The sequence below is a fragment of the Siniperca chuatsi genome, linkage group LG17 (genome assembly GCF_020085105.1).
Source record: "Siniperca chuatsi isolate FFG_IHB_CAS linkage group LG17, ASM2008510v1, whole genome shotgun sequence".
Taxonomy (NCBI): domain Eukaryota; kingdom Metazoa; phylum Chordata; class Actinopteri; order Centrarchiformes; family Sinipercidae; genus Siniperca; species Siniperca chuatsi.
This window is the reverse complement of record NC_058058.1, coordinates 11,637,908-11,665,237: the sequence shown is the minus strand read 5'-3', so window position 1 is coordinate 11,665,237 and position 27,330 is coordinate 11,637,908. Positions and strand designations below refer to the sequence as shown.

General features: G+C 41.0%; 1 protein-coding gene across 1 annotated transcript in view; it reads left to right on the top strand.

Annotated features, from left to right (window-relative positions):
- Positions 1–27,330, top strand: part of akap9 (A kinase (PRKA) anchor protein 9) — a 67,602-nt gene that overhangs the window by 39,172 nt on the left and 1,100 nt on the right. The window contains 34 exon segments of the mRNA XM_044172686.1: positions 1,461–1,623; positions 4,107–4,201; positions 4,725–4,842; positions 5,759–5,797; positions 6,741–6,973; positions 8,645–8,764; positions 11,655–11,831; positions 12,387–12,491; positions 12,855–13,007; positions 13,764–13,850; positions 14,291–15,331; positions 16,210–16,347; positions 16,432–16,476; positions 16,558–16,698; positions 17,133–17,177; positions 17,328–18,176; positions 19,243–19,300; positions 19,808–19,929; positions 20,308–20,496; positions 20,638–20,805; positions 21,485–21,590; positions 21,751–21,946; positions 22,370–22,520; positions 22,798–23,130; positions 24,134–24,433; positions 24,563–24,795; positions 24,926–24,948; positions 24,951–25,030; positions 25,331–25,525; positions 25,764–25,967; positions 26,097–26,329; positions 26,430–26,524; positions 26,612–26,762; positions 27,035–27,165. Coding sequence (XP_044028621.1) covers positions 1,461–1,623; positions 4,107–4,201; positions 4,725–4,842; positions 5,759–5,797; positions 6,741–6,973; positions 8,645–8,764; positions 11,655–11,831; positions 12,387–12,491; positions 12,855–13,007; positions 13,764–13,850; positions 14,291–15,331; positions 16,210–16,347; positions 16,432–16,476; positions 16,558–16,698; positions 17,133–17,177; positions 17,328–18,176; positions 19,243–19,300; positions 19,808–19,929; positions 20,308–20,496; positions 20,638–20,805; positions 21,485–21,590; positions 21,751–21,946; positions 22,370–22,520; positions 22,798–23,130; positions 24,134–24,433; positions 24,563–24,795; positions 24,926–24,948; positions 24,951–25,030; positions 25,331–25,525; positions 25,764–25,967; positions 26,097–26,329; positions 26,430–26,524; positions 26,612–26,762; positions 27,035–27,165 — 6,517 coding nt within the window.

Here is a 27,330-nt window from a genome sequence, read left to right as displayed (position 1 = left end):
GAACGATTATATGACTTCTATGTGGCAGAGTCACGTTACCACTTCCTGGTACCCATAATGTTACAATAAGACCTTTGCTCAGGGAGATATGAAAATCTATGGAAAGTACTGTAACTGTAGGATGAATGTGAGCGTGCTGATGGGTTATTACATTATGATGATTTCATAGCTGTGTCACAAGGAAAAGATGCCTTCTGAGCAGAAGGTCATAATATAAATGTGATATAATTATCTCTGTTTCTGGGACATCTGCAAATAACCTAAATTTATTATTGACTTTTGTATAAGTTGCCTTTTTTGTGCAATGCCAGTGCGCTTATGTTGATATCTGTCTTAAAACATTGCACATTATGCATAAAGACCAAGAACTGTGTTGTCGAAGCATTTGTAATACAGTAGTAGTATATTCTTAAACGTGACAACAAAAGGCTTTTCTAAGTACATTGAAAATAACCTGCGTAACTTGATTTATCAATTTGCTTTCCAGCTGCAAATCCATTTTAATTTGAATCATACTGGTAATGAACTAAAATCTACCTCTTATATTAAGTAGACAAAATCTGTTTTCCAAATGGGCTGGAAGATGTGGTTAAAATCAATATCTCGATATTAAAAAGGATATTTTCTGGATTCAGTACATATTTTATGGTAAATACGTATAAAATAATGTGTAATCTGTAAAAAATTATGTGTAAAATACTCACATGGACATTGAAAGCAATGAATTATGGTCCACTGTTATGCATTAAATGATTTTTATATGTAGAAAATAAGAACTACAATAACTCATTTTGCACACTTTAATTATATCTTGCTCTGTGTCATTAATTCACACAACAGAAATTTGTAGTACAATGATACAATCAATTGTCAATATATGATTCAGCTGAAAACAATAAACGATAAATGATAGAATTAAGTTATGGCCCAGCTCTATTTCCAAACATTTGGCATCATAACTGGCTCCTTTTACATGATAAATATCCTTTTTTCCAAGATTTAATGAGGTGATCCAGTGATTTAAAGTTAGTTATAACAGATTGGTCAAAATCAATGCAGCAAAGACCAAGATATCCTGACTTTTAGTTCTTAGTGTTTCAAGTAAAAATACTGGATCTTACACCTACCATAATGCAAATTTATAGCGTCTACCCCTGCCCCCTAAGTGGCCACTTCTTTAAAAACCCCACACCTCCAATTTGTAACACAGGCTTTCTGTTAAAAATTTAAAACAGTCTCAATCACAAACCGAGGTAACCCACACAAATGATATAGCTGTTTTCACCAGCTGAGTCGTTCTCCTCATGATGAGTAAACTGATCTTCGTGTGTAGCGTGCGCCTTTAGGGCAAACGTTTCATTTTTAATGTTTGTTCTTCTAAGCTTATTTAATGCAAAGACCAGTCGTCCTTCCTAACTCTTCTTCTGTGTGACACCGTCTCGCTCCTCTTCCCCTTTCAGCTTGAACATGCCCGGATGACCCAGACTGAGCTGATGCGGGAGTCCTTCCGCCACAACCAGGAGATGAACGAGCTGCTGCAGAAGCAGGAGGAGCTGCAGGAGAGGTTGACCGAGGAGGCCCGGGCACGCGAGCAGCTGGCTCTGGAACTTCACCGGGCTGAGGGTAAGTTGTTTTTCTTCTGTGTGTATTGATCATTTTTAGGATTTAGGATCAGCATGAAATAAATTAATGAGTTTCTCTGACATGTACCTTTGTTTGATTGAAATGTAGGTCAGTTTGTACGTATTTCCCCTCTGGATCAATAAAGTATTTCTGTCCACTAATTGCAGCTTCTAAAAGCCATCTTCTTCAATGCAGCTTCTTTATAAGAAGAAATGCTGTACTCACTATTTCTCTATGGACTCTCTAATTGATGATATGATGATGTATGTCTGTATGCCAGAATGATTACAGAAGACAGAGAGCATAAGGCATGTGTGCATGTGTTTGGGGGGGGGGGTTTACAGGGAGTGATGGGATCAGCTGTTTGAAAGGGAGAGTAAAGGAGTGTGAGACCATCTGTGGTGAGAAATCGACAAATGGTAATTTCTGTTTGAAGTTAGTGGCCAGTTTTCGACAACAGTTTAAGTGCTGTGACAGATCTTGTTGGGAGGGGAGGCAGCTAACTCGATGTCCCATCCATGTCAGAGACAGCTGCTCCATGAGGGTCAACTGTTCAACCACAGCCACTCTCTCACACACCAAACCCAGTCGACTGGGCTGATTTTAGGTGCATCACACAATTTGGCAAATGTACAGTACAACAGTCATATCTTTCTTTCTGGCTTTGTGGACACACTGAACAATGGTGAGTTTATAGCTGTTTCTAATCTTATATTGTCTTTTACTTGAGTAGTATCCTGTTATGATGTTTGTTTTCTGTAATCCAATAGAGGTGCTAAAGAACAGCAAATATTTGCTGTCATTAAAAGCTTTATATTTTGATAGAGGGAGACCATGTGTCAAACTGCAGAAAGGAAAGAAGAACATTATAGAGAATAGGGCTGCAACAGTTATTTTCATTATCGATTAATCTGCAAATTATTTTCTCGATTAATCATTTAGTCTCTTTAAAAAAAAAAACTGTGAAAAAATGGCTTTCACTATTTCTCAGAGCCCACGAGTGATGTCTTTAGTTTTCTTGTTTTTGCATGACCAAACGTCAAAGAAAAGCAGAAAATCCTCACATTTTAGAAGCTGAAACCAGAGAATTTATATATTCTGATATTAATAATATTTTTTATATTTTTGTTTGAAAAATGACTGAAACGATTAGTCAGTTATCAAAATAGTGAAACCTGTCGTTTCATATAAAGGAGCAGCTGTGCCTTTCTGGTCATGTGGCAAGCTTCTTCTTCATTCATTTTTGGGGAGTGTTTGAAATCAGCCTGTGTCTCGTGGTCATCTATTTGTGCAAATTCCAATGAAGTGAAAGACGACAAATAATTCTCCTCCTATTGTCTGGATGATCCACGCAGGTAAAAGCTCAGGGTGCGGCCTTTTCAAACTGGTTTTGAATGAACCCAAGTGACAGGCTCAACCTGGAAAAAAGATCCTCTTCACTGATTGACGGAACGTATTATATGTCAGTGAAAACACTAAACAGGATGAAAAGTCTGCTTTTGTTTTGTTTGAACCAGGGGAAGAAGACTTAGACAATATGATAATTTGGAATGATTGTGTTTCTGAATAAATGTGATTATAGATTCCCAAGAGAGCTCTGTGTAGTTAGTGGACAATGTTTTTTTTAGCCAGTAATCATCTGATGGCTGTGTGTCATAGAGTTATCCCTCCTTAGGCAAACTTTGCACACAGCTTTGGTTCCTGCTTAGATGTCTGAAATAATAGTTATCTCCTGACAACACAGGTGACATTTACCTTCTGCCTCTCTCTCAGTTTTAAATGACACACAGAGCTCATTGAGCCCATGTGAGACACTAACAAGAATCAAGTCAGAAAATATATACATTTTACCTCAGAACTGGTCTCATTCTATGCTAAAGTTGCAGTTACAGTAAGTAAGTTGTGTGTGCACCTTCTTTCCTGTATCTATGAACTGAATACCATCCTGGTGCTTCATGCTTGCTGACCTGTGACAGAGCAGTACAGTAATTAGAATATTTCATTGTGTTTACATGTCAAGCTAAATGGGTCAGACATGCTCACTTGTGTTCGCTTTTGTATGCAAGTTTGTGTGCCTCTGTGTTTATGTATGTATGTCTTTGTGTGCTGTTGTGTTGTCGGTAACCTTGGATTTTGTATTCTGCTGTTTATCTGGATTGGCTGCCGTGTGTGTGTGTGTGTGTGTGTGTGTGTGTGTGTGTGTGTGTGTGAAGGTTGTCACGATACCAGAATTTTAAAGCCTTGGGTTGAAAATCTGATTGTAGATCTGTTTTTCTTTTTTTGTTGTTGTTTTTTTTTTATAGCTTTGGTACTTTGGTATCGACAACCTTAGGGGCTGTGTGTGTGAATCTGAAGCTAGAGTCAAGGCTCAAAGTAATTCCTCTCAGTTCTTCTGTTCAGTGATTGCAAGAATGAGAGGGTAAGAGAAATGCAAAAACTCAGTTTCTTTATAGCTGTCCTTCTCTTGCTTTGTCCACATGCAGGTCTGATTGATGGCTACACGGACGAGCGGGCTGCGTCGGAGGAGCAGTTGCGTCAGAAGGAAGAGCTCCAGCTGAGCCTCGAGCAAGAGCTGCAGGTGAGGCATTCCAGCTGCAGAGGGGAGGAAAAATAATTACCTTTTTGTGAGAGAGTGCATGACTTGACAATGTTTAAAGGTAGATTTTTTTTTTTTATTTTGCCTCTGGCGCAGTTCAGTAGTGACTCACGAGTAAGTGCAGTAACTTGATGGTAAATTCAATCCAGTTAAAATCTCTGCTGGAAGAAAAAACTAAATGTGAGATATGAGGTAGATTTGATTATTTTTAGTGCTGTATTCATGTATCATCATGTATATATCCAAGCTATAGCGCTAAAGGATAAGTATGGTTATCTACAGTATTTTTCTTATTGGCAACAAATCCCATTAAAAGGCCAAACCCAACAATAAATTATCCTACTTACAAGTATTGTCTGTGTAGTCAAAGTCAAATATAGCTTTGCAATTAGGAAGATATAGAATATCACCGGCCTTATCTTTTAAGTGACAACATATATTTACATTTAACATATATATCAGAGTTTTCTGCCAGTCTGTAGCTGAATGTCATTTCTCCATGCAGGTGACAAGTAGCCGTCTGCACGAGTTGGAGCAGGAGAGGCTTCAGATGCAGGAGGAGCGGGAGCTGCTGTCACGGCAACAAGACGCCATGAGGGAGCAAGCTGGGCCCCGCGAGCTTCGTACGTATCCCAGAATTCCCATAATATATACATATTTTTAATAGCCCACTCACAGGAAAATATTAGGAAATTTATTTATTCAACATGGTCTGAACATTAAGTGTATGTTTGATTCTGTGAACTTAAGTGTAGACATCAAAGCAAAAAGATGAGGAAAGAAAAATACAAAATATCACCTCTTTTGTGGCTGTCTGGAGCTTTTATCAAGGCTCAAGTTTCAAGTGACAGTTTGTTTAGTATGGTTGTATTAAATGAAGGTCACTGACCTAAATTAAGACATTATTCCTTGACAATTATTCCTTGAATTACTTTCAAAGTAATGTATTTTGACAGTATATAATACCTAGATCTGCATCTATACTGGTTTCTGGGAAAGGGCTGCAGCTCTGATTTAAAGGTGCAGTGGCTTCATATTGATTTCTTTTGTAGTTCTTGTGTTGCTGTGAAAATGAAACAAAAATGTATGAGCCGTAATTGGGCTGCATTATCACAGACAGGAATTTTTCGAGTTGACTCAGTGAAACAACTCTTTTGGCTTATCTACATTTCTTAAACACTTACTAGTCATAAATTTACAGGTATTTGCCACAAAGTGCTCTGGAAACATGAAGCTTGATAACTGTATCTGCTAATTTTGCATTATAATCCCTGTATTATCAAAAAGGTATCTCATTACAGTACATTCTCTGGTAAAATGGTGAGTATTCTGTATCTAAGGGTGTAAACGAAATGGGCGATTTCACAAACCTTTTCCTTTCACAGCATCCTTTCTACAGCCTTAACCTACTACTGTGAAACAGACAGAAAAGCACTGCCTTACTATCTTCACCCTTTTCTCTTGTTTTTCTAAGAGTTTTCCTGTTCATGACAAAAACCAGAGCATGTTACATTCCTGTGCTTTCTTATTCTCCTGTAGGCCTAGTTGAAGCTGCAATGGTTGCAGCACCTGAAGCAGGTGTGTCCACTTTGAGCATGGCTCAGTCATATCTACTATATGTTTTTAATAATTGTCTACTGTAGCTGAGTGACAGTATATCTCTCTAACCAAAATCCAGCAACTCACCAACAAAGCTTGGAGCTTGCTTGCTATGGGCTCATGAACTCACTCAGTTCAATCACTAACCTTTGCTTCAGCTTTTCATTTTGATTGATTTTTGTCCTGGTTCGTCATTTTTAATGTCTTGGAGTCAGTGTTAGCACTCATTTTAGCATGATGAAATGAAAGTAATCTTAAGATACTTCTATGTAGTCATTATTTCCTAATTGTCAGTCATCTACACTCTGATTTGAGGCATCTTTTTTAATCATTATATCTATTTTAGGTCTGTAGATGCTGTGCTTACAGCCTTTCTTTGAGGGAGTGAGATGATTGGCCGTTCAGGAAGTCACTCTCCCCTGCCTGTAAATGCTTTTTGGGCATGGATATTGCGATGTTCGGGCTGTCCACATGTTTGTTCTGTCATTTGCACCCTCTCACCTTGTTACTTTTGCACTAATCCTGCGGGGTTTGATCCTGGGTAAACCGGTGTGGGTTGTTCACTGGTGGTAGCGGAAGGGTAAAAGAGGCATCATGATGTTGGGGACATTATGTTGGGAAGTTGACTGAGATGTTGGAAGAGTCTGAGGTTAGCCATGTATTCAGATGAAGCGGTAAAAGTGACCACAAAATATAAAATTGCAACATTTCAGAGAAGGATGTTGATTATTATTTTTAAACATAAATTTAAACTTAAATCTAAACACATGGCTCACAGACTTCAGACTCTTCAGTAGCTCCATCTCAGCATCCTGTTCGTCACTGAAATCAAACCTGAATGAATAATTAACTTAAGGTATCCACCTTTATTTGACAGGCAGTGATACCTAACCTCTCCTCCCTCTTCCGCTGTATTCTGTAGATCTGCTGGAGGAGACTGAGAAGCTGATGAAAGAGAAGGTGGAGGTCCAGCGTCAGGCGGAGAAGGAGAACACCGACCTCCTGAAGCAGGTGAAGCTGCTGGAGGCAGAGCTGGAGGAGCAGGTGAACAGGGTGATCGAGCTGGAGCACGCTCAGAGGACGGAGAGCGGAGACCTTCAACAGCAGATCCAAGCTCTGGAGAAACAACTGGAGAAGAACAGGAAGTTCCTCGATGTAAGTGACAAAGAAAATGACCTCTAATGTCATGTAGCTGTGGATTTTGTCTGAGGAAGTTTCACTTAATAATCAAAATTCTATATATTCTGACGTCAATGACAAAATTATTATATTTTTATTCCTTTTTGGGCAGCTTTACATTATGAATGAAATTCACCAGTTCTTATTGGAGATTAAATAATTTGTCGATTGGCAGAAAATCTGCTTTTTTTTTAATGCCAAAAATTATGTTTCCAGCTCTTAAATGTGAACATTTGCTGCTTTTCATTGTCTTAAATCACAGTAAATGAAATATATTTGGTTTTTAGACTGTTGGTCGGACAAAAAAAAATGCAATTTAAAGACATCACCTTGGGCTGTGGGAAATTTTTACATTTGATTTTTCAACATTTTATAGACCAAACTATTAATCGATTAATCAAGAAAATCTGCAGGGGCGCCCTGGTAGCTCACCTGGTAGAGCAGTTGACAGTTGACAGTAAGAATAATTTGACATTGTTAATAAAGGTTAAGTTAGGGCAGGGATAGCTGCTAAAAATGTAATTATATGTTCAGGCTCAAGCTAGTCAACCTATAGTATCTAAAAGCTAACCTAATGATTTCACAATTTCCAGTCTACCTCACATTTGGCTCTTGGTCTAATGAGTTGTGTTCCCATTATCATAATTGGGCCACTTTGCCAGGAGTTGGACTGTAACCGTCTAAATGTGGTTTGAATGCAGATTCCTTCTGTCCTGTTGATGTCGGTTACACACAAATATGAAACAAGCCCATTTGTAAACATAGAATTTTCAAATTATATTATTTGGCCAATTCTTTTTAATAGACATAGACAGTCTTATTCTTTTGTAGTGTGCATTAAAATGGTTTCTATTTTGACAGCCAATTCTGCAACATGTTTGTTTAGTTTGTGATTAATTACCTCGGCATGAAATTGGGTTAATGTGATCCTGGAAATATCTGATCATCTAAATCTGAGGTTTTAGCGGAAGTAAACAATTGGTCTTACATAAGTGGAGAGTCAGTGGAGACAATGGACTCTCAGCGTCTCTTATAAACATTTTGGAGAAATGCTGCTGGCACCTACATGTGTCACTCCATCCATGTATTTACAATTTATGTGACGTTTTCCTGAACTTTTGTTACTGAAGTAAACAACAACAGCATCGTATGTCAATGCTTACCTCATAAGATGGTCAACCAAAGGTGTACAACCTGCGAATTATGCAAAATGTATGCATAAATAATTATACACTCTCAGCTATAGCTACTGGTCTTTGCATTGGTGCTCCTAAAGGTGCACTATGTCCAAGTTTTCAGTCATCAGGATCTGCAGTCAAGCAGGATTTAATAACAGTTAAACCAATCAAATGATCCCCTCAAATGGCCTTTAAAGCTTACTAACTCTTTCACTTCAGACTAGAAAACGAACTGTAAATGAGGGAGGAAAATTCAACACAGACACTTGCTCTCACAGCCTCTAATAATTAAAAAAAAAATCTCATTGAGCAGTTCTTTGACAAGGTGAGTTCGAGATGTCTTTGCAAATAAGGCACGCCTGTATTGATGGCAGAAAATGAAGTCCACTTTATTGAAGGTCTGATTTAATATTTTCATTTTCCTTTATTTGTCTGTGTCTCTCCATCCTGTCTTTATCTTGGCGATCAGGAACAAGCTGTGGACAGAGAACACGAGAGAGATTTCTTCCAGCAGGAGATCCAGAAACTGGAACAACAGCTGAAGAATCCACAGAAGCTTCAGGCTGGCTCTGAGAAAAGAAACCGAGAGGTAACAGGAGAAAGCTTTGTTTTCTGCCGGATGACCAGGCGTTAATCGAGATGCTTATTTTTGAACAAAACACTGTCGTGGCTACGAACACTGACCTGAGAGTCAAACAACAGAACAATAGAGCTGGTAGAATTACCTGTGCTGTCTTGAAAATGATACCAAACAGTGGGAGTGTTACGCAGACGAAAGAGTGAGAGTGGGATTAATGTTTGTTCTTGTGATCCTTTTGTAAGTTGTGTAATAGTGGGTTTTATTGGCATGATCATCAATTACACAATACAGTGGGAGTGAGGTCTCCATAAGATTTGCCAAGATGTTAATGACTGAACTGGTACGGCTGTTACTCAAATACAAAATGTCAAAAATTAGGCCATGTGTTTGTATGACATGCATTTTGACATGTTTTTTTGACAATTACATGATATGTAATAACCTCTGATATCAAATTTCAGAAGTGAATACTCATGTCAGGAAGTCATGACTGCTGACAGCTTACAGGCTAAATTCAAATGATTTTGCTTGGTTACACTCATCAATATTTTTATACTAACAATGGATCAAGTGACGATGTGTAATGTGAAAGGTGTCACTTGAAGTGACGAACCCACAGATAATAGTTTGCTACTTCTGGCATTTGGTCCTGCCCTGAGTTTTGATGGTCACATTTTCTCAGTTTAATTTCATTACCACATATACAGGAAATATAGTAACCTCCGTTTTTATGTCCTCATTACACCAAATAGCAGAATGACATTTCTTTTTGTGCATCAGTCTCATTCATCACAGCAGTAACTGTCAGTTTTACCATAAATGTTGTTTATTTGTCTGTGGTGTTATGTACTATTTGGCTTCTCAAGGCTTTCTCATTGACTGTCATTTTTCATCCACTCACAATCTAGCCTCCAGTTCACTCCGGGCAAGGAGAAATATAATTTTGATCAACACATTTGTCATCATATCGCAACACATTCGAAGCACTAATTATGTCCTCAAACCAGTTGATTGAATCCTTGCACACCGCAAGTTATTTGCCAGTAAAGCATTACATCCTGTCTCATTCGGAATAAAAACATCAAACACTTAAATTAAACTAATTTGCCTTTTGATAATAAAAAAAGAACACAGTCGCCTTCAGAAAATAAGCTGCACTGGGTTATGACCCTCAGTGCATTTCGCTTGCCCAATCTGAAACATCATTTGACAAGATAAGTCAGTTATTCCATCAGGGGAAGTTTAATGCTCAGCGGTATCATATTGTCCCTTGTCCTGTCTTTGCAACTGAAGTATCTTCGATTTGCTTCTGCTACTTGTTGCAGCCTACAGATCAGAGTAACCAGTTTGTTCCCTCCTAAATTGAATAATATAATTTGTGATTGCAGCTTTGATTTATGCTATACTGTAGCTATTAGTTCTGTGTTTTTAGCATATAGTTTATATATCAGTCCCACTTTAAACGCACAGGCTAATACCTCAAAGATAACCTCTATTATTTCCAGAATTTCCAGAGACTCCTGCCACATTTTTATCACTAAGTGCTTTTTCTTCCTCCTCTTGCCCTCAAACTCTCCATCCTCTGATCCTTTATGCCTCTGCCTTCTCTCTCCTGTGGCTATTGCAGGTGGATGGAGTAACCTTTAAGGTATTGCTTCTAGCTACATGTAGAATCAAGTCTCCCCCAGAGAGCATTTAGTGCATTTTAGTAATCTCACCCAACTCTGTAGCAATTAATGGCCTGTCCATCTCACCCATCCCTTTCCTCCTCCTTTCTCCTGTTTGATCCCTCTCTGCTGTATATGTCTTCAATTGGAAGCGACTCAACCTTAAAACATTGTCCTTTCTCCCGCTGCTCCTTCATCTTGTCTCTTCCTTCAGTGTCCCAGTGTAAAACTCAACAGCAAAACAGTAAACAAAGTGGGGGGGACGTAGGGTGTTCAGTGTAGAAGAAACATTATGAAAGTATCCTTTCGATACAGTTATACCAAACCCACTTTTTGCATGCTTTGAAAGGCTTTTCATATTTTTCTATGAGGCCATGAACATGACATTCTTACATCAATATGTGTGTTGACAAACTACATTAGCAATGTTTTGGAGGCAAACGACAAATAAGCATGTCTCAAGCCAAGTTTTTCCTGAATGTCAATCAAGAAACTGGATAAAATAAAACACACTCGTGTTGACTATAATTCCATCCATAAATGAACCACAAGGAATGTTCTGGTAAAGCTTAAAGAAATATAAATAGGCCATTCAGTGCTGAATTACTCTCATGAAGAGTTCATCCTACACTTGAGTCACATTAATATTTAATGAAGGGTTGCCATTGAGGGGGTGTATTTCATCTGCCTTACTACAGTGCCATTTTGTCTTGAATAGAAACTCAGTTTTCTGTGGCACGAAATCCTGTTGTTTCATGAATAATAAATTAAATGCATTTTACATATACTTACAAGTCAGTCAGTCTTTAATGAAGCAACATAATTTTCTTGTTTAATGAAGCAGGGGGAACAGTTGACCATCTAGATATGAAATTCTTTCCCAGTTGTAAGATAATCTTAAACAAACCTTCGTCCTGTTGAACCTTTTTCCTCCCCTTCATTGATCTGCTGATGTTTTCCCGTCTCACAGATGGATCAGTTACCTGTCAGCGGTCCTCCTGGTTAATGTACTGCTCTGTGGTTTGTGTCACCCTGAATGAAATCGCTCTCTCCCCTCTCTCCCGGCCCCCCTCCTTTCTCAGGTGGATCAGCTGACCTCCCAGCTAGCTGTACATGTACCAGCTATGCTGTAGCGAGTGGTGTCTGAGAACGAATCTCATTAAACGATCGCCCCCCTCTCTCTCCCGCTCCCCTCGTTTCTCTCTCTCTCTCTGTCTCTCTCTCACTATCAGGTGGACCAGCTGACCTCCCAGCTGAAGGAGAAGGCGGATTGGTGCAGTGAGCTGCTGCTCAGCTCAGAGCAGTTGCGTCGTGAGTTGGGAGAGCGCGACGAAGAGATTGACAAGCTGGAGAGCCGCATCCGCGAGCTGGAGCAGGCCCTTCTGGCCAGCGCTGAGTCCCTGGAGAAGGTTAGGAAGGGGAGGGGGAAGAGGGAGATGAAGGATGTGCAGGAGACTGAGTCAGAGACGACAAGAGAGAAAAAGCAGTCTGAACAATAGCCATGGAGCATGACAGAGGGTGTGTGTGAGTGGATGCAGACGAGGTGACAGCTAGAGGAGGAGGGTTGGGACGCACAGAGGGAGGACAATGTGTGGGTGGGTCTACTTCAGCAGCCCGGGCAGTTTGCTGTTGGTGATGACACTGAGCTATGGCTAGCAACTGTCAAGATTGCCCCCCAGTGTTGGTGGAGGGCTGTGCTGAGTGAACAAAAAGAGCAGTGAAGGAAATGTTCATATCTACTGTGCCGCTGCTCAGCTGACAAATAGCACAGAGTTCCAGTTGCACGATAAAAGATGCAATACGGACAACGTGCATTTGTAGCTTGCATCCTTGAAAATCAGTTAGGATCACAAGAGTTTGTTCCTTGACGTCTTTTCTGTGCATGTTATAAATAACTGCTGTGCTAAATAGTTTCTTTCGTGTGTGTGTGTGTGTGTGTGTGTGTGTGTGTGTGTGTGTCGCAGGTTGAACAAAAGAAGCAGCATGCATCCATCACAGAGGCAAAACACTCCACACTGGAGGCTCAGTTACAGACGGAGAGAGAAGCTCTGGAGCGGAAAGAGAAAGAGGTAGTGTGCTGCTCAGTTTGTGTTTGAGGTTTTTAAAAGCATTGATGAAAAGAGTAATGCCTGCACGCTGACTCTAAACCACAAGAGTCAGTGTGCAAGCGTTACATCAATGTTTTTCAATAGCTCTGCAACTACATGTAATGTGTGTATTTTCCTGCAGGGAAAAACCATTAGTACTGTAGTGTCCTTTGATGTCAAGGTCTGCATTTTTTTGCTTTTATTCTGTTTATAATTACAGTAATAGTAAAATATTTTGAGAAAGTCAGAGTTTTTAGATTTTCAGTAGTATCAGTGAGGTGTATATTCTACACAGTCTTGTAGCGTCTCCTCTAAAGTGCTTGTCATGTTTACCTGTCACCTCAGATCTGTAACCTGGAAGAGCAGCTGGAGCAGTTCAGAGAGGAGCTGGAGAACAAGAGCGAGGAGGTGCAGCAGCTTCACATGCAGCTGGAGATCCAGAGGAAGGAGATCAGCAGCCAGCAGCAATACCTAGAAACAAGAGATAGCATGCTCCAGGTAAAACAGCCACCCTGCTGCACGAAGTTTTTATGGTATCTTTACCTAAGAATGTGAATTCCAGAAGTGGGTGGGTGGGGGTGTGGGTGGGTGGGGGTGTGGGGGTGTGGGTGTGTGGGTGTGGGTGTGGGTGTGTGGGTGTGGGTGTGTGTGTGTGTGTGTGAACTGCAGCCACTCTGGCTTCTTAAAAACTGTGGATATCATTGTGAGACAGACGCTGGCCACATATTGTTTTAAAAAATGCTTTACTTTACGCATGTATTCTCAGTTATTGCATGATTAATCTATGTTTTCTGCTTACAAATTGTTGCACTAAAGAGCAAAAGATAAACCAGTGGTTGTTGGTGACTTTAAAACTATCTGTGACATTGCCAGAAAAGCTTGTACATTAACTGCAGAAATACAACACAAAGTCTGGCGTTAAAAAAACTGCTGCCATCATTTGTAAAAATAAAAAAAATAATAATTAGGTAATGAATATACCACTCACATGTCTCTGCTGGTCCTATAACATTTATATTTCTGCCCACAAACTGCAAAAACACACTGGTTCAGATGCTCTTTTTTAAAATAAAATATTTGCTCTATGTTTTTAATTTTACTTTGCACATTTTTAGGGGTTTTTTGCACATTATTCTGCCGTGCAAGACTCGCTGCCACTGCAGTGTGCTTTCTGTAGTCCGCCACAAGGCTGACTGGACTTTCGCGTGACGTGTTTATTAATAGCCATCACATTATAATCTCTGACTTTTGAAGGTGATGGAGGACAAGGACAGGGAAATAGCACTTCTTAATGAACAGATCATTAAGCTCCAACACATGGAAACAGCCTCTGAAAACAAGGTAACACAATATGCATATACGAAATAGAATAAAAGTCTATTTCGAATATGCATAGCTCTGTGCATCAGTGTGTGTGTTTTCTGGTTTCATGTACGCTTTCATTTTTGTTGGCTCCTTTTTTTTTCGTTTTGTTTTTTGTTGGGTTGTTTTTGCTTGTTTTATCCCGGTAAGTAGTTCCAAACACCATCATCTGTTGTGAGGTGATCATTTGCTCATGTGAGGTGGCTTATTAAACCTCTGAGCTTCTGAAGAGTTTTTACAATCTGATCAACTTTAGAAATTTTAAATATAAATGCCATTTAAAACTACATCATCTTGGGCTCAAAGAATCTTTTTAAGCACAACAGGGACTCAGAGGTTTATCCAAATAGCAGGATAGCTATGAACTCCTCAAATCTGATATTTTTATGGTTTAATAATGTCTGTTTGTTTCTCTTTAGGAAATTGATGACCGGGATGAGCTGATTAAAGACCTGGAGTCCCAGGTGGAGTGCCTGCGGAGCGAACAAGAACGCCTGAAGAGGAACAATGAGGAGGAGCTTGACCAACTGAATGCAGTCATAGACAGACTTCAGCAGGAACTGGCTAATATCGAGCAGAAGCAGGCTACAGAGGAAGACGAAGACACCAAGGCTGAGCCAGAGAGCGGCGTATGGGGACCAAGTAAAGAGGAATACGATGAAATGAAGCAGAGAATGGACCTGGCCACCAAAGACGTCGATACGCTCAAAACAGAGCACAGTAAGCTGTTGAAGACATATTTGCGCTTGAAAGAGAGCGCAGAAGCTTTAGCTGAAACAGAAAAACTGGAGAGCTCAGAGGGTGAACTTGAAGAAGCTCTCAGAGAGAAAACTGCAGGCTTTGTAGTCATGCAGGCCCAAGTACAAGCTTTAGAGCAGAGTGCAACATCCAGAGTGGAAGAGTTAGACCTCCGCATCCAGGAGCTTGAGGATGTGGTCGGTGAAAAGGACTGCGAGATAAGCCGCTGTCGCCTCCTTGTGGAGCAAACACAAAGTTATGCGGAGGGTCTCCAACAGAAGGTCTCTAATCTGGAGAAAAATCTGAGGGAGAAAGTGGCTGCAGTGCTCGTCAGCCAGGCCACACTGGAGGCCTTCCAGCAACAGGGATCACAAGGATCCAAAGAAAACCAGGACCAGCAGAGACATGCTGAGCCAAATGTGATGCCAAGCGTGGAACCACATGTCTATGAATTTGGTGACTTTGGTATTCCCCAAATGGATTTCAGTGGAGTTGGTCAAGCGAGACAAGTTCCCACAGGGAGGGTGGTCCATCTGACCCAGAAGCTACGGGAACTGGAGGTGGGACTCAGCGGGATGCAGAAAGACCAGGAGCTCCAGAAGCAGCTGCTCTCCAGCTCAGAGGAGGAGGTGCTAGAGTACGAGAGGAGGCTGTCTGTGCTCATGGATCTGCTCAGTCAGATGAAAGCCAGGACACACCAGAGGACATCACCGGCTGTGGGGGTAAGAGTTTGGCCAATAAGTGTTAGAGGACATTTTGTGCCTGGCCATGAAATAGTCCAAATTGTCAAATAAGATGCCGCATGTTAAGTAATGAGATTTAGAGGTGCTGGTAGGTGGATTTTATTACCTTTGGACAGAGCAAGGGTAGCTGTTTCCCCCTGTTTCCAGTCTTTATGCTAAGCTAAGCTAACCACATGTTTGCCATACAGACATGAGTGGTATCAATCCTCTCATCTAACTCTCAGCAAGAAAGCGAATACATGTATTTTCCAAAATGTCAAACTATTCTTATAAAGAGCACAGAGAGCTCTCCTTTAAATTTCGAAATATAGTTGTTAGTTTATTTTATTAATTTTAGATCTCACTGAGATGTACATTTAGGTAATTTTAGTTTTTTGTTTGTTATATAAATATAACACCATGGAAATATAGCATTTGAATTTACATTTAGCTCTCATATATATGAAATGATAATAGTGGTGTTGAAATTACTGTGACCAACATTATCCAGATTCGTCTCTCTCAGTTTTTTGGTTATTAACTTAAAATTGTCATAACTAATTAACACGTAAGTGTTAATGATAGAATCTCAGAAGAAAGTAGAAGATTGTGTCCATCCAAAAATGGTAAATATAAGCTTGTATTTACACTTAAAGGTTGAGTGTAATATTTGTTCGTTTTGCTCATGTACACTGTTGTGTTACTGTACTGAATGGAATCTATATTGGAGCATGTTTATGAATTTTCTTTGTACCCTTATTAATGGTTAACCAGTGAAAACTCAATGAAGTCATTGTAATCAAATCTCGGGCTGTGTAATGTTGTCCCTTGCCCGATACAGCTCGGATAAGTTTGAATCTTTGTGACCTTTTTATCAGGCCTCCTCTGCTGATGACCACCCGGCTGTGTCAGAGGTTCTCCAGGAGTTGCAGGAGGTCAGAGACGAGGCCTCGGCCACCAAAGAGCAGCTCGACAGATTCAAGGAGAGCTGCTGCAGACTCCATGAGGAGCTCAAAGTATGTGACTGCTTCTTAGTGTTCATACTTCTTCTGAGAGTATTTCTAATGTTTGAGATTAACAAAACATGCTGTTCTTTCTAGGAAAAAACGGTTACAATAGAGAGACTACTGGACCAACTTCAAAAGGTAGGAACAAAAATGTGATCCTACGGCAGTTTACGTTTTTTATAAACAGAGTCTTGTCTAAAATTTAAACTGTCACTTCAGGTATCATCTGGAGGCAGTGAGGAGACCAAGGTGTCTGAGCTTCAACAGGAATTAATAGAGGCTCAAAATGAGGCAGCTGCCACCAAAGAGGAGCTGAACAGCTGCAGGGAGAGCTTGGAGAAGCTACAGGAACTGCTGCAGGTACAGTTTGCTTTCTTGTTGAGAGGGAGATGAGAAGATCAGTACCACTCTTCTGTTTGTATGGTGAATATGTAGCTGGAGCTAGCAGCCGGTTAATGTTAATGTTAATTAGTGAGCTTTAGAAGTGCTGCTAGGTGGATTTTGTTACCTTCAGACAGAGCCACGATAGCTGTTTCCCCCTGTTTTCAGTCTTTCTGCTAAGCTAAGCTAACCGGCTGCAGGCGGTAGCTTCATGTTTAACAGACAGTAATGAGAGTGGTATCAATTTTCTCATTAAACTCTCTGCCAGAAAGAGAACAAGTGTATTTCCCAAAATGTCGAACTATTCCTTTGAATGTGTCAACTCTTGTTTCATCTGTATATCTGTAATCATATATATTTGTATACGTTTTTATTTACACACATATTAATTACATACAATTGTGTTTTTAAAGGAGCGGGAAATGACCATTGCTCACCTTAAAGGAGAACTTTTCCAAGTAAGTTGGAAATGTTTAAACTTATTTTTTTGCATTGAAATATGATTTACAGTAAAATCAATGTATTTATATTTCTCTAAAACTGATAAGATTGTTCATGATACCTGGCGGAATGTATAGTATTTGACCACCTGCCCAATCATCCTCAAGGTAAAAGCTGAAGAAGACAGAGCCAACATGACAGAGCTTCTCCAGGAGCTCCAGGAGGTCAGAAGCAACGCAGCTTCCACCAAAGAAGAACTCAACAGTTACAGGCAGCATAGTGAGAAACTCCAGGAGGACCTCCAGGTCCGTGAAGTTTCTATTTCTAAACTCAAAGAGGAGCTCCAGGAGGTGAAAAAGAATGTGGATACCACCAAAGAAGAGCTCAACAGCTACAGGCAGCACAATGAGAAACTACAGGACGAACTCCACGTCCGTGAGCTCTCCATTTCTAAGCTCAAAGAAGAGCTCCAGGAGTTACAAACAGCCTTGATGAAGACAGCAGATTCTGGTCCTCCATCTCCTTCTCCCTCCCCCTCTCCCTCTCCGTCTCCTCTGCCTCTCTCCTCTGCTTCTTCCTCCTCCACCACCCAGCCTAAAAGGAAAGGAGGCAAACAGTCGACTGGTAAAGGAAGCGGTGCCAAAGATAGACCATCTCTCGCCAGGAAAAACTCTGCCGCTTCCAGTCAGTCCTCCAGCAAATCTCACAGCGCGTGGCTAAACAGCAGCTCTGAGCAGCAACACATGGCTCTAACGCACTCGTTCACGCAGACCGAACCTTTACAAATGTCGGACCTCGGTCCGGAAAGCAGGTCTCCAACCAAAGAGGAGATGGAAGAGGTGATCGGGGAGTTCCAGGAGAAGATTGTACAGATGCAGGAGCTCCACGCAGCAGAGATCCTGGACATGGAGGCTCGACATATTTCAGAGAGCGAGAGCCTTCGTAGGGACACACAGGCTCTGGAGGATGAGTGTAAGGCCCTCAAGGCTGTCATTGACAAGCTGCACCTCACAGAGGTGAGGATGTGAAACAATAGCTGTGTCCCAAATCCATACTACGTACTAATTCTATACAGTATATACTATATACTAATAGTATAGTCATAGGACACTGTTTTAGTATACAAAAATATCAACACACTTTATACTAACAGGGAATGAAGTGACTTTGGAAAGTGTCTGTCAATTAAACTTCACAGAGACATCAGAATGTTTTTCCTGAGATTTAATACTTTTTAAAAATTATTTTCCAAGATTTTATGGAGCTGTTTCACCACCACCCACATTTACTTTTTCAGCTGCTAGCAGCTCCTCCATTTCCTTTGTGCACTGCATTGTGGGAGAGTAGCGTGCATCAACAGCACACTCAAAACACTGGTTTGAGTTCACTTTATCTTGTCACTTTTCCAGTAAAAACACACTAAAAACCTGCTTAGAATCAGTATGTTGTATGGATCTGGGACACTGAATGTTTGTTCTGCACTATTTGTAGAAGAAAGATGTTCTCTAGTAAATGTCATGACTGTAGTTACAATCTGTCTATGTGCTATGTGTCAGTTTTGTGTTGAGAGAAGCTGCAAAACATTACTTACAAACTTATTATTTGAAGGTATTTGATTCACACTGTGGTTTACATTTTGTTTAAAAATGACCATATTTGCAAAAACAACATGGCTTTTGTGCTGCTCCTAAATATTCTTCTTCTCCTGCAACCTACATACAGCATTACATGATGGTTGAAAAAATTAGGGCTGCATTTAGGGCTGCAAATAATGATTAACTAATGAAAAGCTATTCAGTGTACAATAATAAAATAGAGAAAAGTAGCAAATCCTCACATTTGAGAAGCTGGAACCAGGAAATGTTTTGCATTTTTACTTGATAAAAGACTTAAAGATTTAGCAATTACCAAAATTGTTGGCAATACACTTTCTGTTGAACGACTAATCGGTTAATTGTTTCAGCTCTGTCAGCATTTTTTTGAAACGTACATACTCAGGATGTGCAAAGCTAGCTTGTGTTGTATTATCATTTTGATTAATATAGTAAAAGAAGGATCTGAATCATGTTTAATCTTTTCTAGGCCCCTTCATCAAGACAAGACCGCCCTACATCACAGTTCAAAGATGGCTACACAAGTGGTAAGATACAACACATTGATGCAGCACACTCACACCTAAGGGCTCCTCCTCTGTTTAATCATTGTTTCTGTTTTTCTCCAGAATTCTTCATGTGTTTTTCAGGTTTTTCTTGAATAAACTATTTACAGAAATAACCTGAGTGCTATAAACAACGTAGTCCTGAGAGAGTAATCTGCTTAGCTATTCTTATTTCTGCCTCAGTGTTTCTGCTGTTAGTTTGTTAACACTTTCCAAACCTTAAGATTGGTTGTCATGGCAGCAAGTATTTATTTCGCACATTTCTATTAGCATTGGTAATAATTTTAGTTGTGATACTGCACCATTGCCATGTGAAAGCAGAGAAACAGTGACCCTTCAGACCAATTCCACGTATATATGGGAATGTCAGTATTGTATTCAGACAGACTTGAAAAAAATCCAGACCTATCCTTTAAGTACATATCGATACTCTGTTGTTGTTCATCATTTTCAGTATTTTGTTTCAAGAACATGTTTGTCCTCTTGCAGATAGCAGCTCCGACTACAGCCAGCGGACTGGATTTGACCTCCCCAGCTTGCAGCAGGAGTTTAGGACGACTCCAGAGGGCGCCAGGAGAGAGACTGATGATCCACTGCCTGACCGGATCAAGGTACAACCTTCAATTCATACATGTTGTCCTAGAACTCAGCAATATATAATGCTGAATTATGATATGAGACTAGATGTCATCTGGGATTTTAGTTATCAATACAGTATTTTCCTGTTCTTCAAGGCTGTATTAATATGAGTTGAGGCACAATGTTTTTTAGTTATTGACTGTTCTACTGATTTGAGGTGCAGGCAGACCATATTGCATGTGATCCATGTGAAATTATGGATTTCATACGTTGTTTGTGTTCGCTTACTGTATGTGTAGGCATTACTTCCAATACATCTCGGAAGGGGCTCTTTTTCCGATTTTTTTCTGAACTAGAAAAGAATGATGGTAAACCCAACAACATTTTCTGTGTGGTGTTTGTCTGTTTAGACGTTGCTCCGAGAGGTGCACCAGGAGGGCATGCAGGTGCTCTCTCTGTCAGAGCTCCCTCTCTCTGAAGTTGAGCCGGGCAGCCAGTTCAACGTCCAAGGCTGGGTGAAGGAAAGAGACGCCTTACTGGCAACTGTGGAGTCTCTCAAAGGCCTCATCACCCAGATGCAGACACACAGAGAAACACAGGTAGAGGAGACCCCCCCCCCAAGAGTCCTGTCAGGGCTCAACCTGTCAGAAATGTCACAGTTCAAAGCGGCAAGGATGATTTAAATGTCAAGTTGTCCTTTTTGTCATGTCTTATATCTGTGTGTCTGTGACTTGCCGCAGACGTCGGGCAGTGTGGACTGGCGTGCGGAGCTGCTGGATGCAGTGCGGCAGGTGTTTGTGAGGGAGCGCAGCATGCTGAAGAGCGCCCTCCACAGTCAGTTGCACCTGCTGGACACCAGTGACGCCATCGTCCACCTCAATCAGCTGGAGCGCAGACTGGTTGAACAGGTCAGAAATAACAACTGAATCTGTAATCTGGCACTGAATTCACTCCAAATTAAGATTACTCATCAGTGTTCACTGGTAAAATTGAGGGTAAAGGCCATTTTAAATGTAAAGTAGCTGGAAGACAGTAGTTATTTATATAAGGTGTAATCTAAAAATATGCCTTTCATTTATTTATTATTGTTAAAATCCAGTACTGGCACATATGCTGTAGCATTTATTCTAAAATATATTCTGTCAAACCAGTCAGTTTCCTCTTCTATTAACCCTAAAATTAACTGACAAAAGATTTATTTACTGTATAAAGCACTTTTCGAAACTTCGCAATAAAGCATTAAATATCAAATAAGCAGGATAGTAACAAACACAAAAACAATTTGAATTGAATTAGATAATCTAATAGTAAACTATTCTAAAGTTGCGCTCTGACCACAGGTTTTTTCTTTTGCACACATTCTGTAAGTGTGACCTATGTGAACCATATTATTTGATTAAGTCCTGTCACTAACCCTACTCAATGATTGAGAATTACATAATTTCAATGTCTAGCTTTTACCCAAGAGATGACAAACATTTGCACATTTTTGGACAGAAACAACCTTCTCATGTCTTTCCTCTCCTTTAAATATAATTTGTGCTGGTCAGTAACCAAACAGCTGTTGTATTTGTGATCCTGATGCAGGACGCCCAGCACAGAGAGGCGATGGGTTCGCTCTGCGCGGCGGACAGGTCCAGTCTCATCTCTGAGATTCATCAGCTCCGTGGTCAACTAGACGAACTTCATCAAGGTGAACCAGTTAAAACATTCCTTGAAACCTACTCTCACTCTGCTGGTGATGTTCTTCAGACATTTTCATATTTGCTTACTAGTGTAATGTGTTCATTATTTTGCCTGCTTTGAGTGGGAAGACATCCTGATATTGTTGTTCATTGCTTGTTGTCCTTCAGGTGTCCAGCCTGCTGTGTCATTGGGTGGTGAATGTAGCGTGAAGGAGCAGAGGGAGGGAGGAGGAGCTGATGGAGCAGCGGAGGCCGCCAGGCTGCTGGTGGAGGAGCTGAAGGGTGAACTGTCCCAGACCAAACTGGAGCTGGAGACGACGCTCAAGGCTCAGCACAAACACCTCAAAGAGCTGGAGACACTCAGGTTAGATATGATGGTTGTTCACAGATGAGTATCCAACACACTTGGATACATTTAAATAACTACTATAGTAAAAATACTTAACTAAGACAGATGTGCTATAATATAGGTATTCCAGTGATCAGAGACTTGATAATAACAATAACAAACTGTATTTTTATATCGTATATTGTAACTTTTGAATTTTATCTAACTGATTTTTTCTTCAACTTTCTTTCTTAACCCTTTAATCGTGTGTTGGCCCCTCAGATTTATCTATCTTGGGTCCCCTTAAGAACCAATGCTTTAACCTTTGCATCAGCGAATGTTTGCCTCCACTCACAACTGTTTAATTTAAAGGAACCAAACTTCAGCAAACCTAAAAACATTCTATATAACTATAATATCCATTACCTCTCATCTCATTAATGTTATGTCTGTCAACAGGGCCGAGGTATCGCAGAAGGCTGCTGAGGTGGACGCACTGAATGACCACCTGACAGAGGAGAGGAAGAGAAGCAGAGATCTTCAGTGGGCCATGGAGAAGGAGAAGTGTCGAACTGGGAGAAATGAGGAGAGTAAACGAGAAGAACTGGAGGTAAGAGCCTTTAGACAGGTGCCTTTTTTATATTGGAGTAATCTAAATTTAAAAGTCTAACCAAGGACGGGGGCTTCAAATTAGTTTCAGCTAGATGTCCTATATACATTAGATCTGTTGCATTTCTTCTTTCCATGTAATAATATTTATCATGCCCTTATTAAATAAACAAAATAAATAAATTAGTGAGGTTTTATTCAGCAGACAGTGGATGCAGTCAACTTTCCCTTTCTTACGTTATACCGTAAAAACAAGTGTATTTCCATTTTCCTCCAAGGACCTGCACCTCACTCTGGAGGAGCAGAAGAGCCACATGGCCCTGCTGACCCTGACCCTGGAGCAGGAGCGCCAGGCCTCCTCCCAGCTCTCCCAGCAGGCTGAACAGGAGCACCTGAGCCTCCAAAGACGCCTCCAGGAGCTCCAGGTCCAGCTGGAGACGGAGCGAGCCAAAGCCCTGGAGATGAGCTCTGCGCTGGGGAGGGAGAGGGAGCTACGAACGGGTGTCTCCACAGACAGCGGCCCCTCCAACGAGGAGGATAGAAGGGGGCTCGAGGAGGAAGGGAGTCTGCTGGAAAGACTGCAGAGGGAGCTGGATGACAAACATGCACAGGTGGGAGGTTTTTCTGTACTCTGCTGAATTTGCTCCAAATAGCTACAAGATGGGGGACAAAAAGTATAAATGTTGATTAATTGCATCATTATCAAAATGTCTTGTATCTTGTGTCCATTAATTAAAACTATTTGTAAAACCTTAAAACTGCAAAAGAATCAAAAATAATATTCTGAGCCTGCTGGGTTTTTACCAGAAACCAGTGGTTCCACACCTGCGGATCAGGAGATGAGTACAGGGGTAGGAAAAATAAAAAAGATGACATTCAGCTATACTAAATTACTGTCCATTTAGTTTTCATACTTTTTAAACATTTTTCTATATACTGTATGAAAAACTGTATAGTTTTACATGTAAGTCCTCTGAAATTATTCAAACCAAACAATCTCAGAAGGGAAAATCACTCTTCAATCATAGACATGTGATGAGGGCTCCAAAATATCTATTGCTTCAGATTGAAGGGTCACTAGCAAAAAAGATTTGGAACCACTGTAAATATTTCTGATTAAATTAACCTGTTTTTATTATTAAGAGACACAATTAGTCCAATTTGGCATGTCTTGTTTTGGCTGAAGTATCATAAACTTGCAAAGTAGTTATAAATGCCAGACTCATTTATATTTTGTTGCAGGTATGTGACTTTGCAGTCTGAAATCTTCATGTTTTGCTTTACGAGTGATCAGTTTAGACTTCCAACTTTTACATGGAGGACGGATTGTATTAGTTTATACCCCAAAAAATAAAAATATACCTAACACCTGCACACTGAACCCTATGCACAAATTAATTTAAATAGACCATTTCAATCCTAGCTGGATCTTCATCAGGTCAAAATATTTTCCAATGGTTACCTCATATCATTAAGCACTCAGAGTGTTATTGTTTTAGCCTCTTATTACTGAAACTTCTCAAAGCTTTGATGGTGCAATAACAATACACCTTAAGGGAAGAAGCAGAAACACTGTTAATAAGAGGCTAACATCTATCCTAATTTTTTCTCCAGGTGGTGCATCTCCTCAGTCAGGTGGAGGCCCAGAAGCTTGAGGTGGTACGGAAAGAGGAGGAGCTGACTTTGGGGAGTCAGAGGTCGAGACGGGACCAGGAGGCGCTGCTGGAGGCTCGGGCCCAGCTGGTGAGCCTGGAGGCACGTATGTCCGAAGCCCAGGAGCAGCTGGAGAGAGAGATGGAGAGGAGGAAGAGTCTAGAAGAAGAGAAGGAGAGACTGGAGGAGAGGATGAACCAGTTAGGAGAGCAGAGAGGAGGGAGGGAGGGGAGCGGACCACTGCAGGCTGATGGCCACAGTGTAAGTATCAACTAGTCGCACACTCTTAACAAATTCTGACTTTTTATTCATTTTTTAATAGTGCAGTCTTTTTTCATCTAGTTTCATGACATACAAAGTATTAAAGCTGTATTGTTATTATCTAAACAGAAGGCGGTCTGGCACGGTGAGTCCACCGACCGCACCAAAGACTGGGTGTTCCAGCAGAAGAGTGGCAATGTTCAGTCAGCGAGCTCCAGCGCGTCTCCCCACCTGGAGGTCTCTCCAACAGGCTGCACCAGTGGACCACACCACGGTCCTTGGCGCACAGCCGACAAGATCCTAGGCGAACTCCACCTTATTTCCTCGAAGATCCGTGGCATGGCGAGCAAGACAACTGGCAGGTAATTAAAGCAGCTATAATCAATATTTTTATATTAACAATGGATCAATGAGTACAGAATCCATAAATGTATATGCAGGACTTGTCTAATATAGCCTTTTGTGAATTAACTAATTGTTTGTCATGTACAGGCTGACCGCAGAGGTCGACAGTGAGAGTTATCCTGGCTGCAGTCCACTGTTGATGAGGTCATCACTATGCTGCAGCAATCCCCAGGTCTACCCTCCGTCCCTGAGGTCAGAAACTGTTCTTTTTTTGTTTTCGCTGATTTTTTTTAAACCCGCGTTGGTTTTGATGGTTTGAGTTAAGTTTTAATGGATGATATACAGAAGCAAAATATAGAAGACCAAAATCTTGCCAAAACATAATTGAGCAAATTCACCTAGTTGTGGACAACTTTTGATCAAAAGAAGAATTTTCCCTTTGCTGATGAGCTCACATCAACTCTTTGTTTATTTTTCCAAATGTCTGTAATCTGTTGAGCTCCCAACGTGACCACACAAGGTTGTGACTACTTGTGTGTGTGTTTCCCGCAGAGTGTTTCCCTGCTGGCAGGAGGCTCCTCCAGCTCCTCCAACTCCCTGACAGAGCGCCTGCTGAGGCAGAACGCCGAGCTGACAGGTTTTGTCAGCCGTCTGACTGAAGAGAAGAACGATCTGAGGAACCACACGCTCCGCTTGGAGGAAGAGCTCCGACGCTACCGGCAGGCTGGACTGGGATCAGGCGACAGTGTGAGTACATGACAGGAAATACAACTGATCGAGGGTTAGATGATTGTGTTCTTCAAACAGTTATGTATTGGTAAATAGTGGAATTAAACACAAAAAATGAATCAAGATGTGGCACCCAAAACTGTAAGAGAATACAAGATAATAGAAGTTCCTCATATGTGGATAGCTGTTTTCAGATTTTCATCTCTTGTCATTCCATGTGGAGGACTAAATTTCCTTATTTCATGTCCTCCTGCAGTTCAGCAGCAGGAGAGGAGTGTCGAAGGTGGACTCGGCAGGTATGCTGCTTTCCCAGGAGCAGGAGGCTTGGACGAGAGAGAAGGTCCGCCTGGAGAAAGCTTTACATCTGGCCCAGGCGCAGGTGGCCCAACTCAGGGGGGAGATCAGGACCGACACCCTGCGAGAGATAACTGGACCTGAGGCTGACAATGCTGCATTGAAGGTCAGCTAAAAACAGCTAATACATCACTAATTCAGCTTGTATCTGAGGAGTTTGTAGTTAGTTCATTATAGTAACTCAGGGAGCTGTTTAGAAAGCAGAAATCATTTTACTCCTTTCCTTTGCCTTCAGAGGATGTATGGGAAGTACTTGAGGTCAGAAAGCTTCCGCAAAGCGCTGATCTACCAGAAGAAGTATCTGCTGTTACTGCTGGGCGGCTTTCAGGAGTGTGAGGAAGCCACGTTGTTGCTCCTCTCCAGGATGGGCGGCCGGCCGTCGCTCTCCAGCCTGGACTCCCTCAGCCAGCGCCGCCGGGGGCTGATGCGCTTCCGCTCTGCCGTCCGAGTCTCTATCGCCCTCTCCAGGTAGGCAGCTGGAGCTTCCTCATGTTAACAGATGTATATGCAGTCACAGAGATTACAATCTTTATTTTATAAAACTAAAACCTACACATTTTCTGTTCAGAATGCGTTTCCTAGTCAAGCGATGGCACAAGGCGACGGGGATGAACTCCACAACCTCCTGCAGCGTCAACAAGAATGGAGCAGGACAGACATTAGGTAACCAAAACGTGTTTTTTGGCTTCTACATGTTGGAGAGAATCATTTAGAAGTGACGCTCAATAAATCTTTATTCATCTCTCTCAGGTACAGACATGAGAGAATCACCTTATCTTCACCCGGGGGGCGTGGAGATGTACAGAGAGAGAGGAAGTGGAGGAGGAGGAGGAGTATCCAGCAGCAGGGGGCGAAGTGGACGTGAATCCCCCAGATCAGCTGTCTCTGCCGCACAACACAGGTGCAACATAAAATGGGGCTGCAACTAACAATTACTGTTATTAACAATTAATTTAACAATCAGTTTAACAAGTGGTTTATCTAGATTAGTCTATAAAATGGCAAAAACAATGATCATCACAAGATATTATATATACTAACATGAAAATATAAGAAAATATTAAGTTAATATTAATGTCTTTCTTTTTTTTTATTCTTTAAATTGAAGGCTAACTCAGATCAGAATTTAGATTTGTTATAGTGAAATATGTCTGTTGTGTCTGTGTTGTGTAGGTTTCACATGGCCGGAGACCCCGGAGCTCTCACCTGTTCCCACCTGCAGAACTACGACCCGGACCGAGCGCTCACCGACTACATCTCCAGACTGGAGGCGCTGCAGCGGAGGCTGGGGAGTGTGACATCAGGTAACACATACAGTACGCTGTGTCCCAATTCTGTACTACATACTAAGTGTACAAACTATAAACTATGTACTAGCCATTATAGTAGACTTTTTTGCCGTTAGTAAACAAGAAATTAGCATACATGGCACCGCCAGTTATAATGTAAAAGAAAGCTAAATGTTTTTT